The 25374-nt window shown below is 40.2% G+C and overlaps 1 protein-coding gene across 2 annotated transcripts in view; it reads right to left on the bottom strand.

Moving 5' to 3' along the window:
• sall1a (spalt-like transcription factor 1a) overlaps positions 1–25374 on the bottom strand; it is a 169498-nt gene that overhangs the window by 136724 nt on the left and 7400 nt on the right. The window contains exon 2 of one of the 2 annotated variants that reach the window (XM_083999506.1): positions 13526–13661. In XM_083999506.1, coding sequence (XP_083855632.1) covers positions 13526–13585 — 60 coding nt within the window. In that variant the 5' untranslated portion in view covers positions 13586–13661. The remainder of the gene's footprint in view (positions 1–13525; positions 13662–25374) is intronic. The other variant, XM_083999507.1, reaches the window with a different exon arrangement.

The raw sequence follows: 25374 nt of genomic DNA, 5'->3' as shown, positions 1-25374 counted from the left end.
GACCTGTTTTAAAGTAGTTATCTGTACTTACAGTCAAAATTTAAATACAGACCACTTGCGGCGCTTACAGATTGTGGCTTGGGCCTGTTGTGATTTCAAAGTTTAAGGAGTGTGGTGTTCCTGAAAAACAGTAGAGCTATTTGTGATCAGGAATCCTGCTCTAGATTTTTGCACATATCAATTTGGGTTACATGCTGCCTGCTGGAATCAGCACAGGCCTGGATGAACCACTTCTGTTAATGGAGTTTTGACTCTGACTTAGCCCTCCAAAACCACTCTGTTATTAAGGTCTGGAAAAGGCTTCAATGGGTGGGGGAAAGGAAAAAAAAATCTGAAAACAATTAAAAACAAACCGCGTTTGTACTTGGAGAGGAGTGGCTGTTGTATTCCAATCCCAGAGGACCTATGCGATGCCACAGAAGTGTCATTAAAAAGAGAAAGGATGCGTGAACAGCTGTTTTCTGTGACGGCTCACGCTGCTTACCATGATTTCCTTCTGAAAGACTGGGTCAGGATTACCACAACCCCCCGGCAGCCTGCTAAACTTTCTTCACATGGCACACACATGAGGGGGTAGATTTACAGTACTGCACATGTCTCTGTGTGAGAGATTTAGGCAAAAAAAATTAAGTATACGTGTTTGAGTGAACAACTGCACGTATGTCCGGCAAAGAAATGGACATTTGGATTTAAGCAAATAGGTTAAGTGTGTGTGCAGGTGGGTGTGTTATTAGAGAAACTGTTTACATTTTACACAATGACTGCTTTGCTGCAGAGAGTGGAAAAAGTCATTGGACGGGGAGGAATACAGAAAGAGAGAGAGAGAGAGAGAGAGAGAGAGACTTAGAGAGAGAGAGAAAGAGAGAGAGAGGGAGCGGGAGGGAGAGATAGATACAAAGACTGCTGGAGGAATGTGATTAAGTCTGTTTATGGAGTCCTATCACTGCCACACAAGAGCAGGACCACCTGCAGTCTGGAAGTCATTACTCCAGGGTCACGGGATATCCTACATGTAAACTCTGAGTCACTTCACCTCAAATTGGGTGTAAAGATGCCATTTCCTCCCATCGACAAACTGAACCACCTGCAGGGTGATAGGATATGATGCTGTTGAGGTCTACAGCTTTGCGTGCTATTCTATGATACTGTTACAACAGAAGGGCCCTGTGAACAAATGTGACAGGTCAGAGCTTTTGTGTGGTCACATTGAGCAAATTAAACATGAAATGTATGCATATATAATGCTTAAAAAAACAATGCTTCAAATGACAATGTGTGAACAATATAACAATGGCAAAGTGTCACTTTTAATGACAACTCTTCTGAGAACTATCACTAGCATCTCTTCTACTTGGTGTTACCTCTTGTGAGTTTCAGCTCTTTGTTTAACTATTTCAGTACACTCTCACTACTCTCGCAGTATTGTTTTCTGCCGTAGCAGGTGTTTGTTTTTTAAAATTAAAAAAAGTCACTGTACACTGCATTCTCAGAAAAAAAACAAAGTTGGCAACTAGTTGGTGGACATAGTGGAGCCAAAGAGTGAAAACACAACTCCAAAATGTATGATTATGTTCCTAGATAACTGAAATATGCAAAGGTGCAAATTTCATCAGTGTGTTTCACAAGTTTCAGCTGCAATGGCCAAAAAATATTTCAATGTTTTTGCTGGTTTGGAGCCATTGCTCCCCTGAACAGTTTGTGATATATTGCCCCCATCATTTGCTTATTAGAGATTAAGTAAACACTCCCCAAAATAATGCCAAGATTTACTACAAGTGCAACACATTTCAGATCTAGGGTAAGATAATTTGTGCAAAAATGAGTGTGCAAAAGAAATGTAACTTTGAGGTGACTGAGATGATAATTGAGGCATTACATCCAAAGAAGCTATCGGCACCCCTCATTCTCCATTTTTCAGAATAAATTTGAGAATGACAAAATCAAAGTAAAAAAGAAGAAAAGAAAAATCTTCAAGACGGGAAGGCAACATAAGCCTGAATTCCTAATTATTTCACATACAATATTTACTTGAAAGGTTTTACTATTATAACGCCTCAATTATGCCTGTCAGGTGAATTAATCTGAACATGTTAATTATTGTTTTGTAGAAAAATGACTAGATAGATAAATAGATAATTTATTGATCCCCTAGGAAATAGTACAACACCTGCCTACAATGCCTCTTTGTGGAAAAAAAGAAAAGAAAAGTGACACTATACAGAAGCTTCAACACTAAACAAAAGAGTACTAGGGGGAAACACAGGCTCATATTTGTTGTGTACACTTTTCACCCGTCTCGTGACTGGAAGGCAGATGAGCTGGCAGTGTGTTGAGTCAGATTGATGCTTCCCCTCTGTCTGACAGCTCTGAATCATGGCTCTAGCCACACACACCACCAGCAGCTCTGGAATGTCTGATAAAATGATATTAATTCCACACATTAATGAGATTAATGAATCAGTGCAGCTCAAAGCAGAGAAACCAGCTTCTCCTTTTTGTCTGGCCCTGAAATAATAACACAAAGGTAATTATAGTGCATCCATCAATCTGCTGCCGGACAGTCTAATTATCTGGGCATTTCTGAAGTGCTCTCACTTCTTCGCACCCATTTGTATTGTGTGATATGTTATTTTTTCATTAATGGAGAGCTCATCTGTGGCTCCTCCTGCATGTTACAGTGGCGGCCTGTCAGCAGCTGAGGGAGCTATGATTGAGAGCTGAGGGCCTGGCGATTGAGAGATCCAAAATTTCCATGATGAATGAAGACGTCATACTGCTAAGAGGTACACATCATCGACTCATCGTGCATCTTGACAAAGCACTCTTATCCTCCAAAGGGAATAATGAGGATGCTGACAGCGCATCCACTATAATCAATGGCTTTCAAATGAATAATCAACTCCGCTAATTGAACAAAGAATTTCTTCTTGGCTTTAGTCTCTTAGCTAAACCTACTTTGCAGTTAAAAATAAACTCATGACCAAAGACATGTTTTGTTTGAAAATATACAGCAGTGAGTTTTTACATGGTATTTTGAGGAGCTACAAATGTTTTTATAGACTATTTCATATATAGACATCAAACTGGAGATCTTCACTGGTATCAGTTGCTAAAGTCACTGTATGTAGGTTAAGTCTTGAATTTAGTTACTACTACTGGCTGAATCCTTTGCATTCAAAACCTGAAAAAGTTAACAGTAGGAAAACACATTGTTTTCCAGCTCATGAACTGAGCAATTTCAACCAATTTATGCATTTCCAAATGAAAACATTTCCAAATTATATTCAGTCAATGTTGAACATGTAACAAGCAATAAATCCCAGAGTATCTAACCCCTCAGAGTCTTTTGCCAGTGTGCCAGAGCAGCTGCACAAACCCCTACCAAAACTCAGCCCTTCTCAAACAAACTCTTCAGCTCCATCATCTGGACTGTAATGGATTTCTAAAACAATAATAATTACGTGAGTTGACCGAGGCGGAACAAGGTTTGGCTCAGCCTGCCCTCTATCCTGACTAATTGTGAAGCATACAGAGAGCCACTTCCTGGAGCTTCCTCACTAATGGTTACAGACGACTGACATTTCAGAGCAAATAAAATGTCCCCCAGCTGTCCAAATAACCGGGTTTAGAGCCTCCTCTCCCTCTATGTTAAATATCTACAGCAAGGAACCCAGAACTCATCCTACCATAAGTGTCACATAGAGAGTCCAAACGTTAACCTACAATTTGCATCCGTTTCTCTGAGTAACTAGTTTCCAGTACACCTGAACAAACCATTACACAAAGTACATCTGTTACTTTCTTTAACCCACTGTTTAAGGAGTTTCCATTAGCTCAAAAAATGAATTGAGAAATGCCTGTAAAAGCCTTTATACACCAAGTACGCCACAAATCATTTGACAGACAATGTTATGATGTGTCTCCTGTCTCAGTACAGAGGCTGACTCGAGGGCACAGTCACCCCTGAGTGATAAACACTCCCTCAGCTATCTGTAGCCACAGCCTAGGGGGAGTGAATGGGAAAATGTACAATCTGTGCTCGGGTTACAGCTGTAGAGCCAGCCGCAGACAGGTTAATGGTAATATCATGGAGTGGTCTCAACTTTAATTTCAATAAACTCATTAAAATTTGAGACAAGTCATTCCACTTGATTCAAATGTCTTGTAAATGGCTCATAAATGTCCATGTCTTTTTATAAACACTAGGGTCAGTTACATATCAGGCCTGGCAGAGGGACACTTACACAAAAGAGGCTCTCTTCTTTGTTTTTACATAATGGCAGCACAGATGACACGAGAATAAACAAATGAAGAAGAATATAAAACAAGACACGAACCTCATCCAGTCAATGTCAAAGAGGCTCTTAGATGTACGACGCACGCAACATGATGAGTTTCAGATATACAGTAAATCTCTCTCCGCTCCACATACTGTATATCCACAAAAGTGAAAAAGCCCCTATATATTATAAACACAGGTCTCATGACCTCTCAACTCGCTGAAGATACTATGGCTATATTTTCTAGAAAAAAAGAATGCTTAATAAATGTTTAGTACTAGCAGCAACTGTTTCTACCCTAGCATCATCAGACAACACTGCCACACTGTGTGACTGTGCCTTTACACTGTGTGTTTTTGGTCTCTCTGAGATGTAAGTTGACAGTCGTGGCTACTACTGTGACCAACATCTGCAAACCAACTAATCAGTCCACCACATGGAATTACACATGCAAACCATATGTAAAACTTCTTAACAATTGTAAATTGTCACCACGTTTCTTCTCATCTTTGCAATCACAAACATGCCCACTCTAAAAGTGAGAAAATAAAGGTAGTAAACGCTACAGAATATTGCCAGAGGGAGCAAAATCTTAAAACATATGCTAATGCTTCTCACATTCTAACAACTCTCACACACACACACACACACACACACACACACACACACACACACACACACACACACACACACACACACACACACACACACACACACACACACACACACACACACACACACACACACACACACACACACACACACACACACACACACACACACACACACACACACACACACACACACACACACACACACAAACCTTTTCACTCACTCTCTCTCACCTGATGTGTTCGAAGTGAGATCTTCCCTAGAGGTGAAATCTGGGATAAATCAGCCCAAACGTCTGTAATCTGAGCCTGTTAAAAAAAAAGGCAGACTGGGGAGTTTTGTTTGTCCATATCCATTGTTTTAACTTCATTTTCATTACAAATTCCATAGGCCACGGGTTTCCATTTGTTTCAAAACAAAAACCACCCCCAGGTAGTTTATAAAAAGTAAAATGCAGCCCATATCACTGTGTCTTTTTAATTTTTTCTAGTATTCTAGTACCTTTAAAGGAGAGTTCCAGTCATTTTTGACCCCTAAATCGTTTTCTTGATGGTCACCCAGTGTTGGGCAGGCAAACCGGAGTTACACCATGGCTACACGGCGCTAGGGATAGCGACAACGCTAACCCATGGGGGCAATTCTTTCAACCAAAACAAACACTCAAAAAACAATCAAATATCTATGGTACATGACTCGAATCCTTACGAAACACCACTGAACTCATATAGTGAACAGTATAAACAGTATAAACCTTGTGTTTTTTGCATGTAATCACTCACCTCAGATAGCCGAACTCTGAAACATCCTGGAAAGACATTACTATCCGATCGCAGAGTGCCTGCTCTCGCCGCCACAGAAACAAACACTTTTTCCTTGTGATGATTTCTTTAAAAAAATAAAATAAACGGTCAAGAAGTGCAGTGGTAATGTCCAAAATATCTCTGACTGTTTATTTTTGTAAAGAAATCATCACAACAAGGAAAAGTGTTTGTTTATACCATTTATACTGTACACTATATGAGTTCAGTGGTATCTCGTAAGGATTCGAGTCATGTACCATAGATATTTGATTGTTTTTTGAGTGTTTGTTGTGGTTGAAAGAATTGCCCCATGGATTAGCGTTGTCGCTATCACTAGCGCCGTCTAGCCATGGTGTAACTCCGGTTTGCCTGCATCAATTTTAGTCACGTGTTTTGCTCCCCCCAACACTGGGTGACCATCAGGACAACGATTTAGGGGTCAAAAATGGTCGGAACTCTCCTTTAAGTCTTCTTGTTATTGTACATCAGTAAACAGTGTTTGTGTTTTAAAAAAGCTCAATGGACAGACATTAATACAGCAAAATTTGCGTTACGCTACAAAAATATGAGCAATAACCCTCTATGGCATGTTGTTGCCTAAATGGACCTCACATTGTCCCTTTAATGACAGATGCAATGCATTGACAAAAATAATAGCAGTTCACTCCTTCAAAAAGGAAGTGTTCAGAGTAGTTGGACATCAACCACTGGAAGACTTCACCATCAACTTAAATATAGATATCAAAAGCCTCTAAAACATGTACACAACATCAGTGAATGTGACAAATTCAAAATGTCCCATGTGAACGCCATCTCAGGCTCATCTACGGTTTGACAAGGGATTTGCTTCCATTATACGAACATGTGGAATTTGGTGCAACCAAGACTATGGGATCTTTAAGGTGAGTTATTCCTTGCAGTGTCTGATAGATCACCTTCCCAGCTTGACTAGTGTGGTTTGAGGCGATTTCATTTTCCAAACCCTCACAGAAGTTATCTAAATGGATTGTACAATAATCTGTTGTGCCCTGAAACCACACAGCAAATAATTATTCTGTGTTCAAATGTTTGACAGGAAAAATTAGTAACAATCACCAAGAGAGCAGGTGTTTTTCTCCCCACTCCCACCTCTCGATCCCCCTCCCTGAGTGCCCGCAGCAGAAAAGGTTGTGTACAAGGCTAGTATTGATTTTGAAACCATTTGACAAAGGATAAATAAGATGGGAGAGGAGGGAGGCCTTAGCCATGAGGTTTTTGATCAATCAACATGTCACAGCTGGAACTAAATTCAATTCTTATTTATCAAAATCCCCTGCTTGGTTAGAATGCTATGCAACAATGCTTTGCAGAGGCCCATAACAGTCCTTTGAAGCACAGGCATCACTGTCACCAGCATAGATTTCATGACAGAAATACTTTGCTGTGAAATCTTTATCATGTGAAGACAATAAATTCATTTGAATTGCATGAGGTCATTGTATTTTGTATTCATACAAAAGACTGCCAATGTCAGGGAACGTACAAACCACTATTGACTAAAGTAATGCGCTATAGAGTTTGATATGTACTGTGTTGGTTGAGTACGGCCGCATTTATGTCTACAGATGAGCAGCTATTGCTTTTCGTCCCCCATGGATCTTCCCCATACCCTGTAATTTCAACAATACATGTTCATAAAACAGTGGGCAGAGGTCAGAATGCAACCAGCTATTTCACAACAATACAGTCTGATAAGCACTAAACGCCCGATGCACCTTCACTCAAACACGCCTGATTAGGAAATCCATTTTCTGTCATCTATCCTGGAAGTCAGATAAAACCTGTCTTATTATTGAAGGAAAATTGAAAAGAGGTCACATTTTTTGCAATTCAACAATCCACCCACTCATCCACCTCTGCTCCACCTCTAACCCTTCATATACCTCAACTTGATCCACATCACTCTCGTTGACACTGGAACTGTAACATTTTGAGCAGTGTGGGATGAAGGTTATAGATGAAATACAACTCCCTTTGACCAGTGGCATGATGTGAGGTAAATAATTGATGGAGCCAAGACCCAATGTAACTTTACACAAAATTGTATCATAGAGATTAAGGGCTTTCACACTGTACCGGCAACAACCCGTCACTTGGATTGACCCACACATGCACTCTCTCGCTGTCTCCTTCTCATGCGCATACAATGTAATGTCAATGACAGTACAAACATGCTATGATTTGGTTAGTGTAAGGCTAGAGGCTGACCATCTTCTCTTGGCAGAGACCTGGCTAATCACAGTTTGGCAATGGCTTCATCTGATTGGATAATTCCACATCAAGGGATGCTAACTTCGACCTGGCCTCATCGACATGTGACATGGCTCCCACATTAGTTAGAGGGGTGCTGTTTTCCTCACGGAGAATGTAGAAGATGGCAGCTATAGCAAAGAAGAAGAAGACAGCTACAATCTGCAAAACAGACTAGCTTCCTTGGGCCTTCCTACTGCCCTTCCTCACAACATCAGAGCAGACAAAAACAACTGTGGGCAATTCAAGCGACCAGTTTAGCTGACATGAATGTTTTTGGGAGTCGGGACTGTCAGAGGAAACAGGAGAAACTGAACAAAGCAAACACAAACTTGAGAAGAACATGTCAACTCCACATAGAAAAGCACAGGTCTGAGATAAAATAGTATCTATGCAGGATTTTTACTTTAAACAGCTTCGGAGTAATTGAGATGGTTTAATAAATGACTTGTAACTTATTACGAGGGAGAATGGAGCTCTCTGCTTTCCATGTAGTGTTTCTTGCCCGAAAACCAACCTTCCAAGATCGGTACTTCCAAACCATTGTCCCAGCACAACACAAACGCGACCCGTAACCCGTAATCTCTTGTTTATTGTAATCTCTTGTTTATGACAGATAAGACTAAACAAATCGTTCCGCTCCGTGGATTGTTTTCTCGTTGGCTTTGTTGAAAACGAATGCACATGGCCGGAAGGAGGGTTAGAAGTTAAAGTGACCAGACTTGCATAGTTCCCCTTCAAAACCTAGAACCTTTTTATCGTTAGGACAATGCTTGCCACTGAGCTATGGACTCACATTACAATTCATGACAGGGCCTTTGAAATGAAAATGATAACATTGTGCTTATTTGCATATCAAACACATAAATTGCTTGCCTAACCAATGTTAAAATGTAGGGAAATTAAAGCAACTGCTCTTCTGATTGTAATAGCAGGTTATCGCTGTGGATTCTTGTGGATAATTCCTGCTCTCACAAACTCATGACCGGTATCAAGTATCATATAAAAACAAAGGAAATCCTTGTAAATAGTTAATTCAAACCTGAATTGTCAAACAAACTTGCTCACTCTGTTCGGGGTTGTTTGATGACAACAAATCATCTCATGATGAAGCTGATTCATACAGTGATTAATAATACTTTGTGATGTTCAGCAGTTAATGCCATTTTCCCCTGTAAAGAAACCAAAGTATTATTATGAGTCATATGTTAATGTGGTATTAGTCAAATATTACTGCCTTTTTAAGGCTGTAAAAGACTGGATTGTATGAGGCAGAGACATGCATAAGTCACATTGCAATGTGTGCTGTCAATTTTCTTATCCTTCTGTTACTTTGTGAATACCATTTCCATTTCCTGTTCCCATGCAGTTTAAGCTTTGATGATAGACTCATCAAATAACATAAAAATAGTGTAGATCTGCAAGATTAATGGCCATTGCTGACGACTACAGTGAGCAAATTCTCCCATGGTTCACCAACAGCATGCAAGCAGAATAACAGGGCCAAGTGGGAAAAACTATTTTGCTGAAAGGGTAGAAAAGAGAGGCATCCCAAAATGTAATGCATGTAAACTTAGCTTCACAGCAGATACGAATATAATGTAAAATTCCTATTCTTATCCTTCTAAAAGTAAAAATTATGATGAGCTTTAAAACTTTAAGATATAGTAAGACTGTAATAAAAAAGCCAGAGTACCCCTAGTGTGCTGCTCAGTGGCCAATTAAAAGACTGTGACAGTTTATAGACATAGTTTTCCTTTGACACAGTGCTCTGAACATTATCATATACATAATAAGAAATGTCAGTAACTGGCTGTATTATGGTATTCTTTGGCAATGTTATAAGGGATTTTAATAAAGAATATGAATTTCAGAAACCATGTGACATATAGTTTTGTCTGGGAAGAGAGAGACAAATGGGGAGGAGGGGGGAGTTAAGCTGATATTTCAGAGGAATTTCTTCATATGGAAATATTTATCTTGAAAATTCATTTCGCTAATATACCCCTTTAGCTATGTGAAAATAAAGAATAATTTAAGGGAAGGTGTTCCAGTGACATACCTATTTTACGACAGTGAAAATCATGAATGAGAGCTCATTCCCAAATGTGTGAATAATCAATCTGGAATGCTTATGACAATTAACACTGTGAGATGCAATAAGAGGTGGGCGTTTTGACAGCTTAGATTTGGATTAAACCTGGTTTAATGGGATCATTTTTCTCACAAAAGGTACTCCCTCCAACCAGGGTAATCAATTATTATGAATTATACATGCATTGAATTAAGTGTCTAATGTCATTAATATGTCTCATTAGTTTGCATTGAGTGCAGGAGATTTTCCCCTCTGTGACTCCTCCATCTGAAGGAGGGTGGGGGGGGGAGGTGGGGGGGGTTGGAGAATAACAGTATTTGCATTGAGCAGAGGCGCCATTGTGTCAATGTCAAATGGAGTGTTTGTAATGTCTCTCTCTCCGTTGCTTAAAGCATGAGCTTTATTCATTTCAAATATTTTCAGTGATGCATTAGTGTCAGGATGTGTCTGTCCCATTTCTCAGAGACGAGCAGAGGCCTGACAGCCCGGGTGGATGTGTAAATACAACAGAAAACACTTAACTATGAGATCATCTGCGCTGGGTTATTAATCTTGCTTTTTAAGGGCCCGTGTGGCCTGACTCCATCTATGATCCTCCTGGTCTGGTGTTGCTATATTCTGAACCATGTTATCCACAAGAAAGAAAAATCCATTAAGGAGATGAATGTATTTTAGGGGTGGTTGAGAAACAAAAAGGAACACACAAGTGCTGATTGGGTGGGTTATGGGTTAAGGGGGCATTTACAATGGGCTCCTTTGTTCGGATGTGCTACAAGATACAGGTGTGGTATTGGTATTCCCAGTCATGTCCCTCATTCAGAATGGGTCTTTTATTTATTCAAGAGACACCTCAAAACTCAAAATAGCCGCTATGCATGTATTGCAATGCATTAAATACAAATACGCCACATGAAAAATGGATCAATATTGCAAACATTATAGACTGTCGAAAAAGTTAATCTGCTGCCTCTTTAAGTTAAATGAATCCATAACAACACTCATTCTCAGCAATTCCAGTACAAGCCACGGCATATATCGCCCTTATAAATTCACAACACTGACTTCAAGACATAAAATGACCCCATGTATCATCTCTGCTGGTGCTGAATCCAGAGGTGATGACACGTCTCCGCTGCAAGCCCAGAAGCACCAAACCACAGGCCAAATATGCGTTGTCACTCTTCAATTGTAGCAAAACATGTCCATAGCTTCAAACAGTTTATGTTAAGACAGTGAATGCTCTTATTGTAGAACCCTTGAGATACGACAGACAAAGGACCAGCAAAGGTTAAAGCAGCCAGAACTCAACACTGACCCATGTACTTTTATCCAATGATATTATACTAAAAAATGTCAGGCTGTAAATACAGATGAATGGCTTTGTATGAGGAGTCCCACCAACCTTAGCCTTGTTGAATTCAATTCAGGTATAGTTCAATTAATTAGAACTAAATAAATAATGTGCAAGTAGGTTTTATTCTCAAGGCATAAAAGCCATTAAAGGGACAACGAGGAGTTTCTATTCGGTTATAAAAAAGTCTCACGTTAATGTGGATGAATCTCCGCTACTCACACTTGTTAATGGCTCCATTTTCGCTAAATATATCGATCTGTCTCTATCGTTATTTTGTTATTATTAGTGGTGGCGGAAATGCTGGTCGAGCCGACCAGCGTTTCCTTCATGGCGAGTTATGAGAATAACGCCGCAGAATCGCCGTTTATGGTCGGAACTACGATGGTATGTGAACCTCTTTGAACCTCTGACTTTAATTTTTGATGAATGAAAACATGAGTCCGTCTTGCGCCGGGTCAAAGAAATGTACGGTGCGCGCGGAGGCTCATAAATGTAGTGTGAAAACGCTTCGCTTTTCCAAAACTCCTCGTTGTCCCTTTAATTATCAGGGTCAGTGTGAGAGAGGGAGATAATGGAGAGCCAGGGTGCACTGAAATAAGTTTAACAGGTAGAATTTAGAATGTCAATTAAACTAGCAAACCTTAACATTTCATGAAATCACAAATGAGCAACATATGAGAAACAACTGCAAACTACTAATCACTTTTTGAGATTATTGCTGTCTGATGGACAGCATTTTTCTGAAATTAAAACACAGTGCACAGCTGAAACAAAAAAGACAACAGCATTCCCCTGAAATTACTCTTCCTTGTTTTTGAATGTCCAGGGAGGCAGGTGAAGTCTGCCCTTATTACCAATGTCAGAGATTCGATTAAGCACGAGGAAAGCAAATGATCCCAATGAACTAATGATTAATCCGGCAGGTCTATTTACTAATGTACCAGAATGCATTAGAGGCATAAGTTAATGGGGACAGGACATCAATTCAAATACAAATGAACCACATTTGCATTGGACGCTTATTGACTGGTGTAACAAAACGAATTACAAAAGGTAATCTACTTATAAACCTTAAAGACGAATGAAACATGATTCCCAACATATCTACAATTTAACTTGGACCCACTCTTGCCTCCAGAAATGACAGCATCAATACAAACAGATTGACCGGTCTGTCATCAAAATAAAACATCTGTCCAAATTAAAAGAAAGGCTAGAAATAATTTACCTGATTTCCTGTCCTGCGAAAAGACAACTGCTTTTTTCTGAATGGGAAAGACAACTTATGCTACCTATGCTGGATTTGTAAAAGAAAATATTGTAAACCAACAAAAAACTATGATATGTGTATTCAGGATTTGGAACTTACTGCCATTATGCCTATTAGTGGCAGAAATTTTCCCACACTCGCCTCCACCAGGCAAAGGACAGTGTGGGGGATCATCAGACGTGCCAGAGGCGACAGTGCTATGGCACTCCAGAAATGGCTCCAATTGAGCACACAGCCTTCCCTTGGGGTGAGTAAAAAAATAAAAAATAAGAATACTCCTCTCGCTTTGTGGATGAAAGGCCCAGACTTAATCCTCGCTTTGTTCTTGTACATAGATGAACATGAAAGCCCACTTCTGTGGATTGCCTCTCTCTGGGCCCTTGGGCACAGAGCTGGACCCAGAGCACAGTCTTATCAATAATGCGGTGCTCTTAACTATAGGCTTAAATTGGTGGAAAATATTCTACAATTTGACGGAAATCTATCCATCCCCTCTTCCCAGCGGTAATGACACTTTTGCTAGCTTGTCTAATACCATCTAGTAAGTGATTTTTGTTAGGGGAGGAGGGGGGTTTAAAAAGAGAAAAGCAGCAGTTCCATTTGATGTTTCGATCTGAGATTGATCTCAGAGGAAAGACTCACATTCTGAAAGTAGGATTATTGGCTTCACTGGCTCTTCTCAGATGTCAAAGATCTTTGAACAGCCTTGTAAAGTGCACTACTTCCAGGCTGCTGGTGAACTGCTTATGAACTCATCAAAAGAGCACCTGTCTCCATATTAATGAGACACCATGCACTTGACAAGGGTCCTCTTCCCACACATACCTGTCCCCCTGAGAACCTCACCGCTTTTCCTGGAAACCGCAGAACAAAGGTGCTTCTCATTCTCAAGCTGGTATCTCCTCACGTTCACACTTTGGAGCAGCCTCTCCAGATCATCTGAGGCACACAGGGCGACACTCTAAGTAGGGAGAAACAGAAATCATGATCAGAAAGAAAGTCAGTGCAGACACGTAAAGCATCTGACACACACCAAAGCAGAGCATCAGCATTCCGCATCCTTACCAAATCAAACAATATTTTAGCATACAGGTGTCAGCACAGTCAGTCTTTGACTATTCTTCTTTTTTCAACACAATAATCAGGGTCCCAACAGGTGATCAGCACTGTGCAAGGACAACTTATAGAAAGTGGAGATGTAGGAAACCTAGAAGGACAGACTGTTCTCCTCTAATTTTGTATTTTTTCAGCACTGCTCATTATGTCTAAAGGTCACAAAGCGAGTTGAAGAGGTGGTGCTCAGAAAGTTTAAGGTGTTTTAAGGTAAATTTGTGTTGCCGTTGTTGGTTTTACTTGGCTTTAAAAATAATCTCATTTTCACAAACAAGAATGAAGTGTTTTCGAGTCTGGTGATCAGCACATCAGATAGCAATGACATCTAATAAAAGTTCAGGGGTTTCTGTTGTGTGCCACAGAATGGGGAATTGAAGTGATAGTAGTAGTTGTACATGTGAGGGGGTTTGTTGCTAAGTCTTTGGAGTTGGGGTGGGGCATAGCAGCATGGCTGAACTGTAATTGATAATGTAAAGGCAGATGGGGGTCTCCAGGGAGACGGAAAGAATCCAAGCAGATGGCCAAATTGCCGCTTATTTATGTGGAGCAGAGGACTCAGCCCCCTGGTCCACATGGTATGATGGATCATTATAGCTCTCTGTGCATAAACACCAATATGCTTTTAAATCTGGATGGCATAGCTGAAGAAAGCCAACAAGCAAAAGTGCCATATTTCAAAGGTGCTGTCAGGAGCATGGGGTGGGAGGGAGGGGGGGTTACGGTAAACAACCTATGCTACAATGAATCTAATTAAAGACCATCCACTCACAACCTCCACTGTCTACCTCCCTTACCACCAAAAAGACAGAAAGCAGAGGTTGGCCAAGTGCTCCATCTGCACTGTATACAGGTTTGCTAACAGATTCAGCAGTTAAGAGGCTGACAGTAGCTACAGACATCTCTCCCATGGAGAGACATTGTATACACATGTTTCCTTGCTCAGCGGCAGACCTCTAAGGAGGAGTCAAAGCAAAGTGAACATAAGCACACATGCTCACATACAGACACACACACACATTTGTGTTAGTGGTCAGCGTGTTTTGATGACACTGTCATTATCTTTGATCAGCTGTTGTGTGTGCGGACACAGACAGATTGGTTAATATGGCTGAGGCCCCTTTGATCCCACCCTGTCCCTGAGTTAACTCTATTAATGTCACACTGAACCACCTATTTCATATTTACTACGACTCTTTCATCTCCCCATGCAGTAATTGGTCTCCTAATGTGAGAGCACTGATGTGAAGGCCATCCATCGGACTGAAATTACAGAGCATGCTCTCCGTTCTCCTCATAAAGACACTTCAATACTAACCAGCTTTTCAGTGTTTGGGATTGTAGCTTTAAGCAACTGTTCTAAATCATTTGTACAAAGTTGTCCATCTCTGGGCAAAAAATTCCATTAATAGAACAAAAGCATCCTTGAAAACTCATTGTGAACACTTGGGATAAATGATTGTGTCTCTGTGTTTATCGAAAGACTAGCAATAAACTGCTTAGGGTCAGCACTTCAGATAGTGTGGACTATAGTTGTCTCAAACCAGACTTATGCTGGGAATAAATTTACAAATTGATTGTATACATTTACTTTTTCATACAAGTCACAAAAAGGCTTTTTGCTGAAGGAATTCTTAAAAGCAAAAAAAAGAAAAGGTAGCATTAATGCTAACACATACACAATGAAGAAGATGAAGAGTTATTTGAAAAACAAACTGCCCACAGAACAGGAGAGTAAATGTGTCATTAAATGGGGAATGCATAACACCTCCCTGGGCCTCCCATATTTTGCATTCCAGAGTAACACCAGCGAATATTAATATTTGCTTTTCATTTGAGGCAGCAGTGGTAAGGAGTTAGGAGTGGGAAAAAAAAGGAGGGGGGGTATATATGACCTTCAGACAGGATATTATAGTGAGTTAGCTTAAGCTTAATTTGGCTAGTGAAATAGAAGTTTACTGTAATTGAGGATATTTTCCCCAAAAATAAAATTAAATATAAATATACCTGAAAAGGCTGTGACTGTGAGGTAAAGGATTTCTTTGTGCACAGTAATGATTGACAGAAAATGCGAAATTCGTCAAGTCACGCCAACCACCACCCTATATCTTTTTTTTGGGACTAGCTGAAAGCAGGTCCAGTAGTGCAGGGGAGGGCTTACTTAACACCCCACATTACACTCCCAGTCACAAAGAGAACAATCACAACGTGAAAGAGCAATCGCACAGTGGAGGCACTTTGGGTTCTAAACGGAGAAGTTAAGCCTGAGTAATAGACCCAGCTTGGAGAGCTGATATCTGAAGTACTAAACACTGTGAAACATCACAGGGAAACTAATCAGTAAGTGATTTACTGCAGTGGGGTGTGAGGGCCCCTCCACCCTTTTCAAGAAGTTGTTTTTTTGTTTGTTTGTTTTTACAACCAAGGTCTTATTGTCCTAGTTTATCATAACACTGTACTAATCACCATTATTGTAGAGACTGTAAACTGTGCCAGCTTTACAATCGAGCCTAATGTGTTAAGAAAGTGTATAGCTCAAATGACTGGAATACACATAATGATTTGAGTTGTATTACAATTAATGATTAAAATTTAACTCTGAAAAGGAACTATTTTGAGTTAAGTATGCTTGTAATTACCCAGATTATATTTCCTATTACTGTATAGAGCTACCTTTTGGTCAAATGAAGAGCAGCAAATAAAAACAAGTTTCAGGGTTGCGTTTCCAAATCTTATTTTCTAACTGAATCTTTATTGCCTTTTGTAAAATAAATTCCACAAGAAGTGTTGCATTCACACTTCCAATAAATGTTTTTGTGAATGTATGATGATATCCCACACAATGATATCTTAAGACCTACATTACAAAGTAGTGAAGCAACAAATTTCCAGGGAAACCAGGATTATTATGACTCACAGCATATGTACTTTCAACCATGGTGATCATTATTAAACTGATGTTATTATAGTATGATAAAGAACTGCCACAGCTGGTGGTGATGAATCCCCAAAAGGTTTGTTCAGACAATAGGCTTCCACCAAAAACATAATGCCTCTTTGCAACATGTGCAGGAACCACAGACAGAATTACAGACAAAAAACTTGGTCATTTGTTTGAAATATTGGGCAATTTTCCGTCAATCAAAAGTCATTCCTTAACCCCATGTGTAATAAAATCCCCAAGGAGCACTGATTTCACACACGAAACAAATAGGAAGTGGGTAACTTGACAAGAATGAGGGCCATGTCTCTGATTTAGGAGAGTACCCACTCGTTCTAAACTTCAAAGAAAAATGTTTTATTCTGCTCAAATGGTGTCAGTGTCTGCACTCAATTTTGATAATAACTCCCTCTGAGAGAAAGAAAGAATCTGGAAGCAATTTGAGATCGTACAGCCAAGTTTTCTTTTTCCTCTAACGAAAGTTATTATAACTATTGACCTTTCCAGTGCTTGAATGGCATTTCCAAGCATTCTGGGATGCCACTGCTGCTCTCAAACGGAACTTTTTAATTCTGTGCGTCAGTGTTGTTTTAGGCCTCGTCTCCTGGGCAAAGCACTTAAGCTATTACTGTATGCTCATGCTTATACCACACTATTTGAACAGTGGGGTGTACTGTTATTCCTGTACTGTCAGTGACACACTATAAAATCAAGTCAAAGGACTTTTAGTTATGAGGAATAGTATTAAACTACAAGAGTAAAACTGAAAATGTATACATTTTTACTAACATATTACTAAAACTGTCAAACAGTGCATCTTGTTTTACATTTATCTTATTACATGTCTATTAGATAGAAAATGGCCACTTACTGTAAGTGTCTAAACAGAAATGGATATCAGAGTCGTTCTAATAACCGTCTGCTGAGCTCACTTTCTTTTACACTGCTGCTCCCTTGTGGTGTATCCAGATATAATAGGCTGCTTTTGACAAAGTGTAAATCTCGTAGTCTCAGGTTATTTATTAGCAACAGGAAAAGAGAGGGATCATTTTTGTTGATTCCTGTTGTAGAGTAAATAAACAGAAGTAACACTTATTTCACGAATATAAATAATAATTTAAAAACAGCAATAGTTTTGTTTCAGTTTCATAAACAAAAATGTACATTGTAATTTCTACATTACTATGATTACATTCTCAAATACACCAGCATCAATGATATGCTTTCTGATGGTAAATGTCAATTTGGCTCGCTGTTAGAAATCGTTTGAACTGAGAGATAGTTTCACACATTACTTCAATCCACACTTGTCTCTCAGTCATATCCTTGTCCTGCCATACCACCACCTTCGTCCCAGCCCCTGTCTCTCACCAAAGCAATCAGGTAAATCCCACATTAACTCCTGGGAAACAGCCCATTAATATTTCACTTGTTTCCAGGCCTGTTTGCGCCATATATCAATGCCCAGCCGCTCCTTTCAAAGCGATACATTAGAACTATTTTCAAAATACTTCATTGTCAGCCTGTGGCAGCCTCATTACTTATTAAGATAAGAGAAAAGATGTGTGGGAGCAGTTGGTGGCTCAGCTTGCCTTAAAAGCTCCTTTCTACTGTTTCCACCTCCCTTGCCTGCCTCCTACTCCACCTCTTTCTCCTTCTCCTCCTCCTCCTTCTCTGTACTCATTTGTGTGTTAACACTGTCAAAGAACCTTTAGGAAGTTACTTGGCGGAAAATAAGTGGGATGTTAGTTTATTTAAGTGAAAAAGAAAAACTTGACTGTCATGCTGGGTAAATTGCACTAAAATAACTGGTTAGTCACCACAGTAAGTCTGTGTGTATCTATAAAGCTGTCATTTTGTCAATGAATCTGTTAGAGGTACAATAACAAAAAAGAGATTAGTATGAAATACTTTAGATCAAGTTCGTACTGCATCTAATTTGACAGGTTTACATCAAAAAAGGTGTACTACAGTAACTGCCAGTGTAGTAATAAACACTAAATGATAGACAAATTGCAAGTCACATGTCCAATCATTTAAGTGAAATTACCACAGATGACATCCTCACTCTTGCTCATAATAGTAGTTTCATGATACAACAATCCAAAAAGTCCCAAAACGCCCTATGCAAGGCCTATAGTACATAATCTTAGAATATATATCGTACAATTATTCTGTTATAATGAATAAAGGATAAGAATCTTTACATTAATATGGCATTATTTTCCCCCCCAAAAGGCTAAAGGATGGGGAAAAAACTGTACAAGGATAGACACGTCAGGCTTGCAAAGGATTGGGAGTAGCACACCACAACAGGAGACTGAAAACAAATGAGGGATTGCAGAGTTGTTGCCTCATCCTCTCTGACAAAACATTAAAAACAATGTAATTACTATTTAAGGGGGTTCAAAATCTACTACAAAAGGAAAAAGAGATCAGAAAGGAGGATGTGAGAACATTATAATCTTACTTTATAATTCCCCTTTACTGTCACTCATCCAGCATGATGGCAAACCATAGTAAATATTGGGAAATGTTTCCAGCGTTTCATAAAAGGTCTCTGTTGACTACCCAATAAAAACTCCTAGTTTTACAGCATTTGTAAATCTGCTGTATAATACATAATACTTTCTCATTTCAGAAAACTACACAATATTTTAATGAATGGGAAAAACGCTTCGGATCCAAAACCCATAACAAACAAGTTAATAAATGGAAACCAGGCAAAACAGTGGAAATTACCCAGGTGATATTCTGAAATAAAACTCTAGGAGGTCAACACTGGGTTTGGAAGGAAACTGTGTCTGGCATTAATTTCCTACAGTGACACAAAATCTGCCTCAGTCCCAAGGAAAGTCAGGATGAAAAAATATACAGCACCTGGGCAGTACATTCATACGCTATCTGGTTAGATTCAATTAATACGACTGAAAAGCCCTACTGTATGAACAGTACATCTCTAAGATTAGTTCATGCTGTTTGTCAAACTTATTACTCACCATGAGACAAAGTCCAGTACCAGCCAGTTAGTCACAGAGTTGCATCTACTGTCACATATTTCCACATGACTTTTTGACTTGTCATGGCAGAAAAAACACAGGTGTGAGTAATAACACCAATTATAACTCTGTCCCATTTAAGTGTCTCTTGTCATGCCAATCAAGCCTAATAGCTGGAATGTGGGACTGGAGGACTTGAATTAACTGGAGGCATCATTAATGTGATTAATTACACCTGTGCTTTTCCTGCATGACAAAATGTCTGCACAGTGGAAAAGGCCTGTATATAGTAGAGTACGGTCACAAGCTGAATGTTTCATCAATAACACAAAAGGTGAACACAGTGAAGGCAAAACCACCACTTCAACAACTGCTACTGGTACTGTGGCTATTGTTCCCACGTTATACTGCAATTTTACTTTAAGTTGGACTAGTAGACTGAGCGTGGACTTATTTTGTCGAGCAATAATCGCAAAAATACTGTAGGCAACACAGTCTTAAGCTTGGCCTATCATTACCTCAGTCAGTGAAACAGGCGGTGTGGGGTCCAACAGCACCCCCTTCCCTTCACGGTGTTTCTGTCGACGACAGGTGGTGAAACTAGTGAAAAGTTTATGCTCAGTCACTATCAGTGGCACTGGGCAATAGAGGGCGCTAAGGTGAAGTCGACAGTGATCTCCTTGGTTTTGTCCACATTTAGGAGAAAGTTGTTCCTGCTGCACCAGTTCACCTCTGTATGCCTGGTCGTTGTTGTTGCGGATGAGGCCCATTACTGTTGTGTCATCCACTTATTTGATGATATGCTTGGTAGGAGACCTGGCAACACAGTCACTTGTCATCAAGGTGAAGAGCGGAGGGGGAGGGGAGCCGGTGCTCAGGGTGATGACTGAGGAGGTGTTCTTCCCCACCCGTACAGACTGGGGTCTTTCAGAAAGGAAGTCCAGGATCCAGTTGCACAGTGTGGTACTGAAGCCCATGGGGTGCCAGTTTGCTCACCAGATGCTGGGGGGTAATCGTGTTGAATGCTGAGCTGAAGTCAACAAACAGCATCCACACATGGGTTGTATAGGCTCAGGTGGACTGCAGAGTGGAGCGGTTGGAACGGCTCAAAGCTAGAGGGGAGTTTAGAGACCATGTGCTGCTTAATGAGCCTCTCAAAGCACTTCATTATTATTGGTGTGAGTGCTACGGGGCGGTAATCATTCAGGCAGGTTACTGTGGACTTTTTGGGCACTGGTATGATGGTTGCTGTCTTGAAATATGATGGAACAATGGCCTGGTTCAGGGAGGTTTTAAAAATATCCGTCAGAACCAAGGTCAGCTGCTCCACACACTCCCTGAGCAGACGCCCAGGTATGTTATCCGGTCCGGCAGCCTTTCACATGTTTCCACTGTAGTGGTGTTCAGTGCCTCAAACCTGCCAAAATGATCATTAAGTTCATTAAGAAAGTCCATGTCATCTTTACTAGACATCTGAGGGGCCTTGTAATTTGTTATGGCCCGGATGCCTTCCCACTTGTTCCTGGTATTGGTGTAATCCTGGAAGAAGCCCTGGATTTTCTGTCCATGGGCGCGCTTTGCTTTTCCGACTTCCAATGAAAATGAAACGCACCATTACATACCGTGATAACATGATATTATCCTCTGGTATCGTTTGAGAGACCTCGGCTAACATGTTCGATGTTTAATTGCTCATGCCTGCGTTATTATCTCTTCACATGACGTTCTCAGTAAAGTTGAGGCTTACAAATCAATACTGACTCCAAGAGTGTTATTTTATCATAAGAACCCAAATGACCTATAACACATACAGTACCACCACCACCACCACCGCCCACCATAGTGGCAGGGTATCTCAGCAGCAGCAGCAGCAGCTGTGAGGGCCTGGGTGATCTTCAGAGTGTAGCTACAGAGGTGAGATAGCTCTAAACTGAGATTAAATGTGTGGTGTTCTGGTGGTGGTTTTTTAAAATGTTGTTAAATCGTAGTACTGCTGTATTGTGCAGAAAAGTCGGGGACACGCCTTAGAGTGGGCCCTATATAATAGAAATATATGTTTCCTTTTTGTTTCAGCTGATTCTGTAAGTAGGCTATGTGAGTCGCCTTGTCCCTTTATTTTAAATTAAAATTTTCATGGAGTCATTTAGACTGGAATAACAGTCATATACGGTGTCTGGTTAATTTCACCAAAGGTGGAGCTGTATTGTTACCAAAGATGCAATGCATTTTGGGGGGGCGATACTCTGACAGCAACAGCTTGGAATAGCATTGTTGTTGGAAGGAACATCTTGTTGCCAGGAAACAGTGAAATGCAGTTTGGGCCTTGTAGCTCCATGTATCTGGTGATGGGAATCCGAGAAACAAATCCTGCACTGAGAAAACAACAAAGAAACAGCTATGCCTTTCTGTAGATAATGCTGGTGAATTATAAAATCATATATTTGTTTAGAATTATCATTCATTTATATGCATTACTAAGGGTTTCAGTAGTTCACAATATAGGGCTGAATTTGACGCAAATTTTGTACACACTGCATTTCATTCATCTCATCACAAAATTATTTCAAATGTTCATCAAAGTAAGAAGATGCTACATTCTTTAAAATGCAACACACAGCCAACTTTGGTAAAGGCAAAGCTCTTTCCACAAAGGTAAATTGATTAATGGCTGCACTAAAGCTACATTTTTCAAACCACTCTCAAAGTGGGGATTCCATGTACCTTTTCTAATGGTTTACAAAAGCCGCTGCAGGGGCCTCTCACAGGTACAGTACAGGGAGTATCATCCCTTCCCAAGCAGATTATTTACACTCTACCTTTATCAGCAATCTAAGCTGAGGCTATTAGTCATCACAGAGCAGATGACAAGGCCTGGAAAGTGAGTATTTACTGTTAAATGGTGATGAATGGAGAGGCATTTCAATGGCCATACATCAGCCAGGCTTCACCTATACACTGATCGCTCATCTCTGCCAGGATGACGGAATCAATATTTACTATATGCATCACTGGGGCATCACATTTAAAGTCATGGTCGTACAAAAGCGACACTGAAAATCTACGCTAAAAAGCCTCAAGATAAATACTGCTCCATCTGTGTCGTGTGACCCATTAAATCAAGGCTCACTCATTTCATGTTCTGAAAGAATAAAACATTTTATGGTACCGGTAATCAAATGTTTGCAGTGTTTGAATTGTTTGGCTAATGCTTATAGTTTCTCAACTTAGCACCCGCCATAAAAGACTTGCCTCAGTCAGTGGGCATGAAGTCAGCATGTAGTCACTCACTGGGTTTGCTTGTTGGCTAATTTCTCTCAACCCATAATCAAACAGATCAGCAGTGTATCCGTGTGTGTGTGTGTGTGTGGGTCATGCAAGTGGAGCTAATCCCTGGAAAGGAGCCGACAAGTCTCTCTGCAGACACAGCGGGAGTGTTTGGACAACATTCTGCCTCATCCTCACAGTCTTGATGCACTGTGCGCACACACACACACACACGCACACACTCAAAAATGCTCCCTTCTTGCTCTCTCTCTTTCTAGTGTACATTATACACATATACACACAGATTTTTTCGTTGGCACACAATCATGCAAACACTGTCACCCACATGCACATGCACAGCTACAGGTACTGTACTCTATATGTATGTATGTGTGTGTGTGTGTGTGTGTGTGTGTGTGTGTGTGTGTGTGTGTGTGTGTGTGTGTGTGTGTGTGTGTGTGTGTGTGTGTGTGTGTGTGTGTGTGTGTGTGTGTGTGTGTACACATGTGTAGATGTAAGAGTTCGGCAGGAACGTCCCTAGACTTCAGCGTGTGGCTCCCACGACAGCCTGGGGTGGCACATCCATCTTTGTCTTTTTTCCAAATTTGATTTTAAATATTTATCACACCATACATCTTAGCTGAAACAAATTGCTGGCAAAGTGCTATTGTCTGTGAAACATGTAGTAAGAAGGATGGAGGCTTTAGAGGGAACATCAATGTTTCATTTGGTAAAATATATGACTGGGATGTGTATGTGCGACGACAGCACTTTTTAAAAATAGGGGGATGACACAGAAACTTTTAGAAGTACATTCTTCCTATAGAGTAAAGGTGGAAGTAATTTCAGATTAAATGTTCCCAGTCATACTTTTGTCTTTCTAAAGCTGCTTATTCTAAGTGCACTGTTACATTCAAAAGCTATATTTAATATACTTACAAATCCCTTAATGTAAGCTTGTTGCACTTTGAGGAATAACATGGTCACTAAAGGTTTTTCTCTCTCTCTCACACACACACACACACACACACACACACACACACACACACACACACACACACACACACACAGAGGAAGAGAGCAATAGGAGTTCACTTTCACAGTTGTCTGTGCTGGGAACCAATATATTGGACCTCCTGCTGCTAACTGTTGCAGTAACATTGGAGGAAATTCAGACTAATGGTGGCCTTCCCAGCAAACAAAAGATGATGTACAGCTTACCTGGGGACAGGAAAGCCGCCCCAGTGCAGCGATCCTCTACTGGATGATGTCAAAACAGCAGCAGAGCCAAGCACCTCAAATATTGCTTCAGTTTTGTTACATTGCTGTGCTTAAGGGAAGGTACTGCCACAGATTTGATTTACTACATTGGTTTCTGTCATACACCTGAGAAAAAGTATGTCAATATCATGCTGTAGTGGATAAAGTAAAACACACAGCGGCAGATAAAACTACTGCAGTAGGACATAATGAATAAATGATGAGTTGACTTACTTTAGAAGATATAATCCACATGCTCTGTGCCTCTCTTATAACTAAAGTAAATTACAATGCCTCCACTAAATTCTTGGAGTATAATGTTTCAACATCTTTGTTTATCTCCATAACTTATGGATGACTGACTGTGCAAAATATACCAAATATAAATTTCAGGTGGCCCTATTATCAGAGTTCAAGATAAAAATAATTAACCTGTATTTATCTGCATAATAAATATTCTCTTCAGTTTGAATGGTCTTTACCTCTCAGCTTCCTTTGTGCTCCACCCTCAGATGACCACATGATGGTGCTCTTGCCTTGTGTAGAGTGAGGGATTGCCATTCACAAAAAAGGAAACACAAAACAGGCTGTTCTGACACAGTGCAGAATTCTCATTTCGAGGATTGCATATTATAATACCACACATGTTTTATGTGATATTTAGACATGTTTTTTTTTCTGATTTGTTTCACCCCCTGCAAAATGTTCTGTCACCTATTGTTGGCCACCAGGTATTTGTGTGATTAGCTGTTTTTTTGCATCAAGGTTTTCCCAGTTGGCTTGAAGAGCTTGCCAATCTTTGTGCTCAATACTGACTGTGAGAAATGATACCTGTTTATCTTCCCTGGCAACAGCGACATCTCCTACATATTCCACTGGATGGCACTAGTGCAGCACTATAGCTGGGGGAATTGGCCTCGCTGCCGTTGCCATTGTTTGAGTCAACACCATTTCCTTAACTAAAGCAGTGGCTAAAAAAAATGCAGCAGTGATTAATTACCAATTCAGTATTAGTACACATTATTATCCAGCATTCAAAAAGAGGCACACAAACAGTGCTGTGCAACCAAACAGTGCACAAAAACAAAATGAATCAGGGG

This window comes from Trachurus trachurus (assembly GCF_905171665.1).
Source record: "Trachurus trachurus genome assembly, chromosome: 3".
Classification (NCBI taxonomy): Eukaryota; Metazoa; Chordata; class Actinopteri; order Carangiformes; family Carangidae; genus Trachurus; species Trachurus trachurus.
This window is presented reverse-complemented; position numbering and strand designations above follow the sequence as displayed.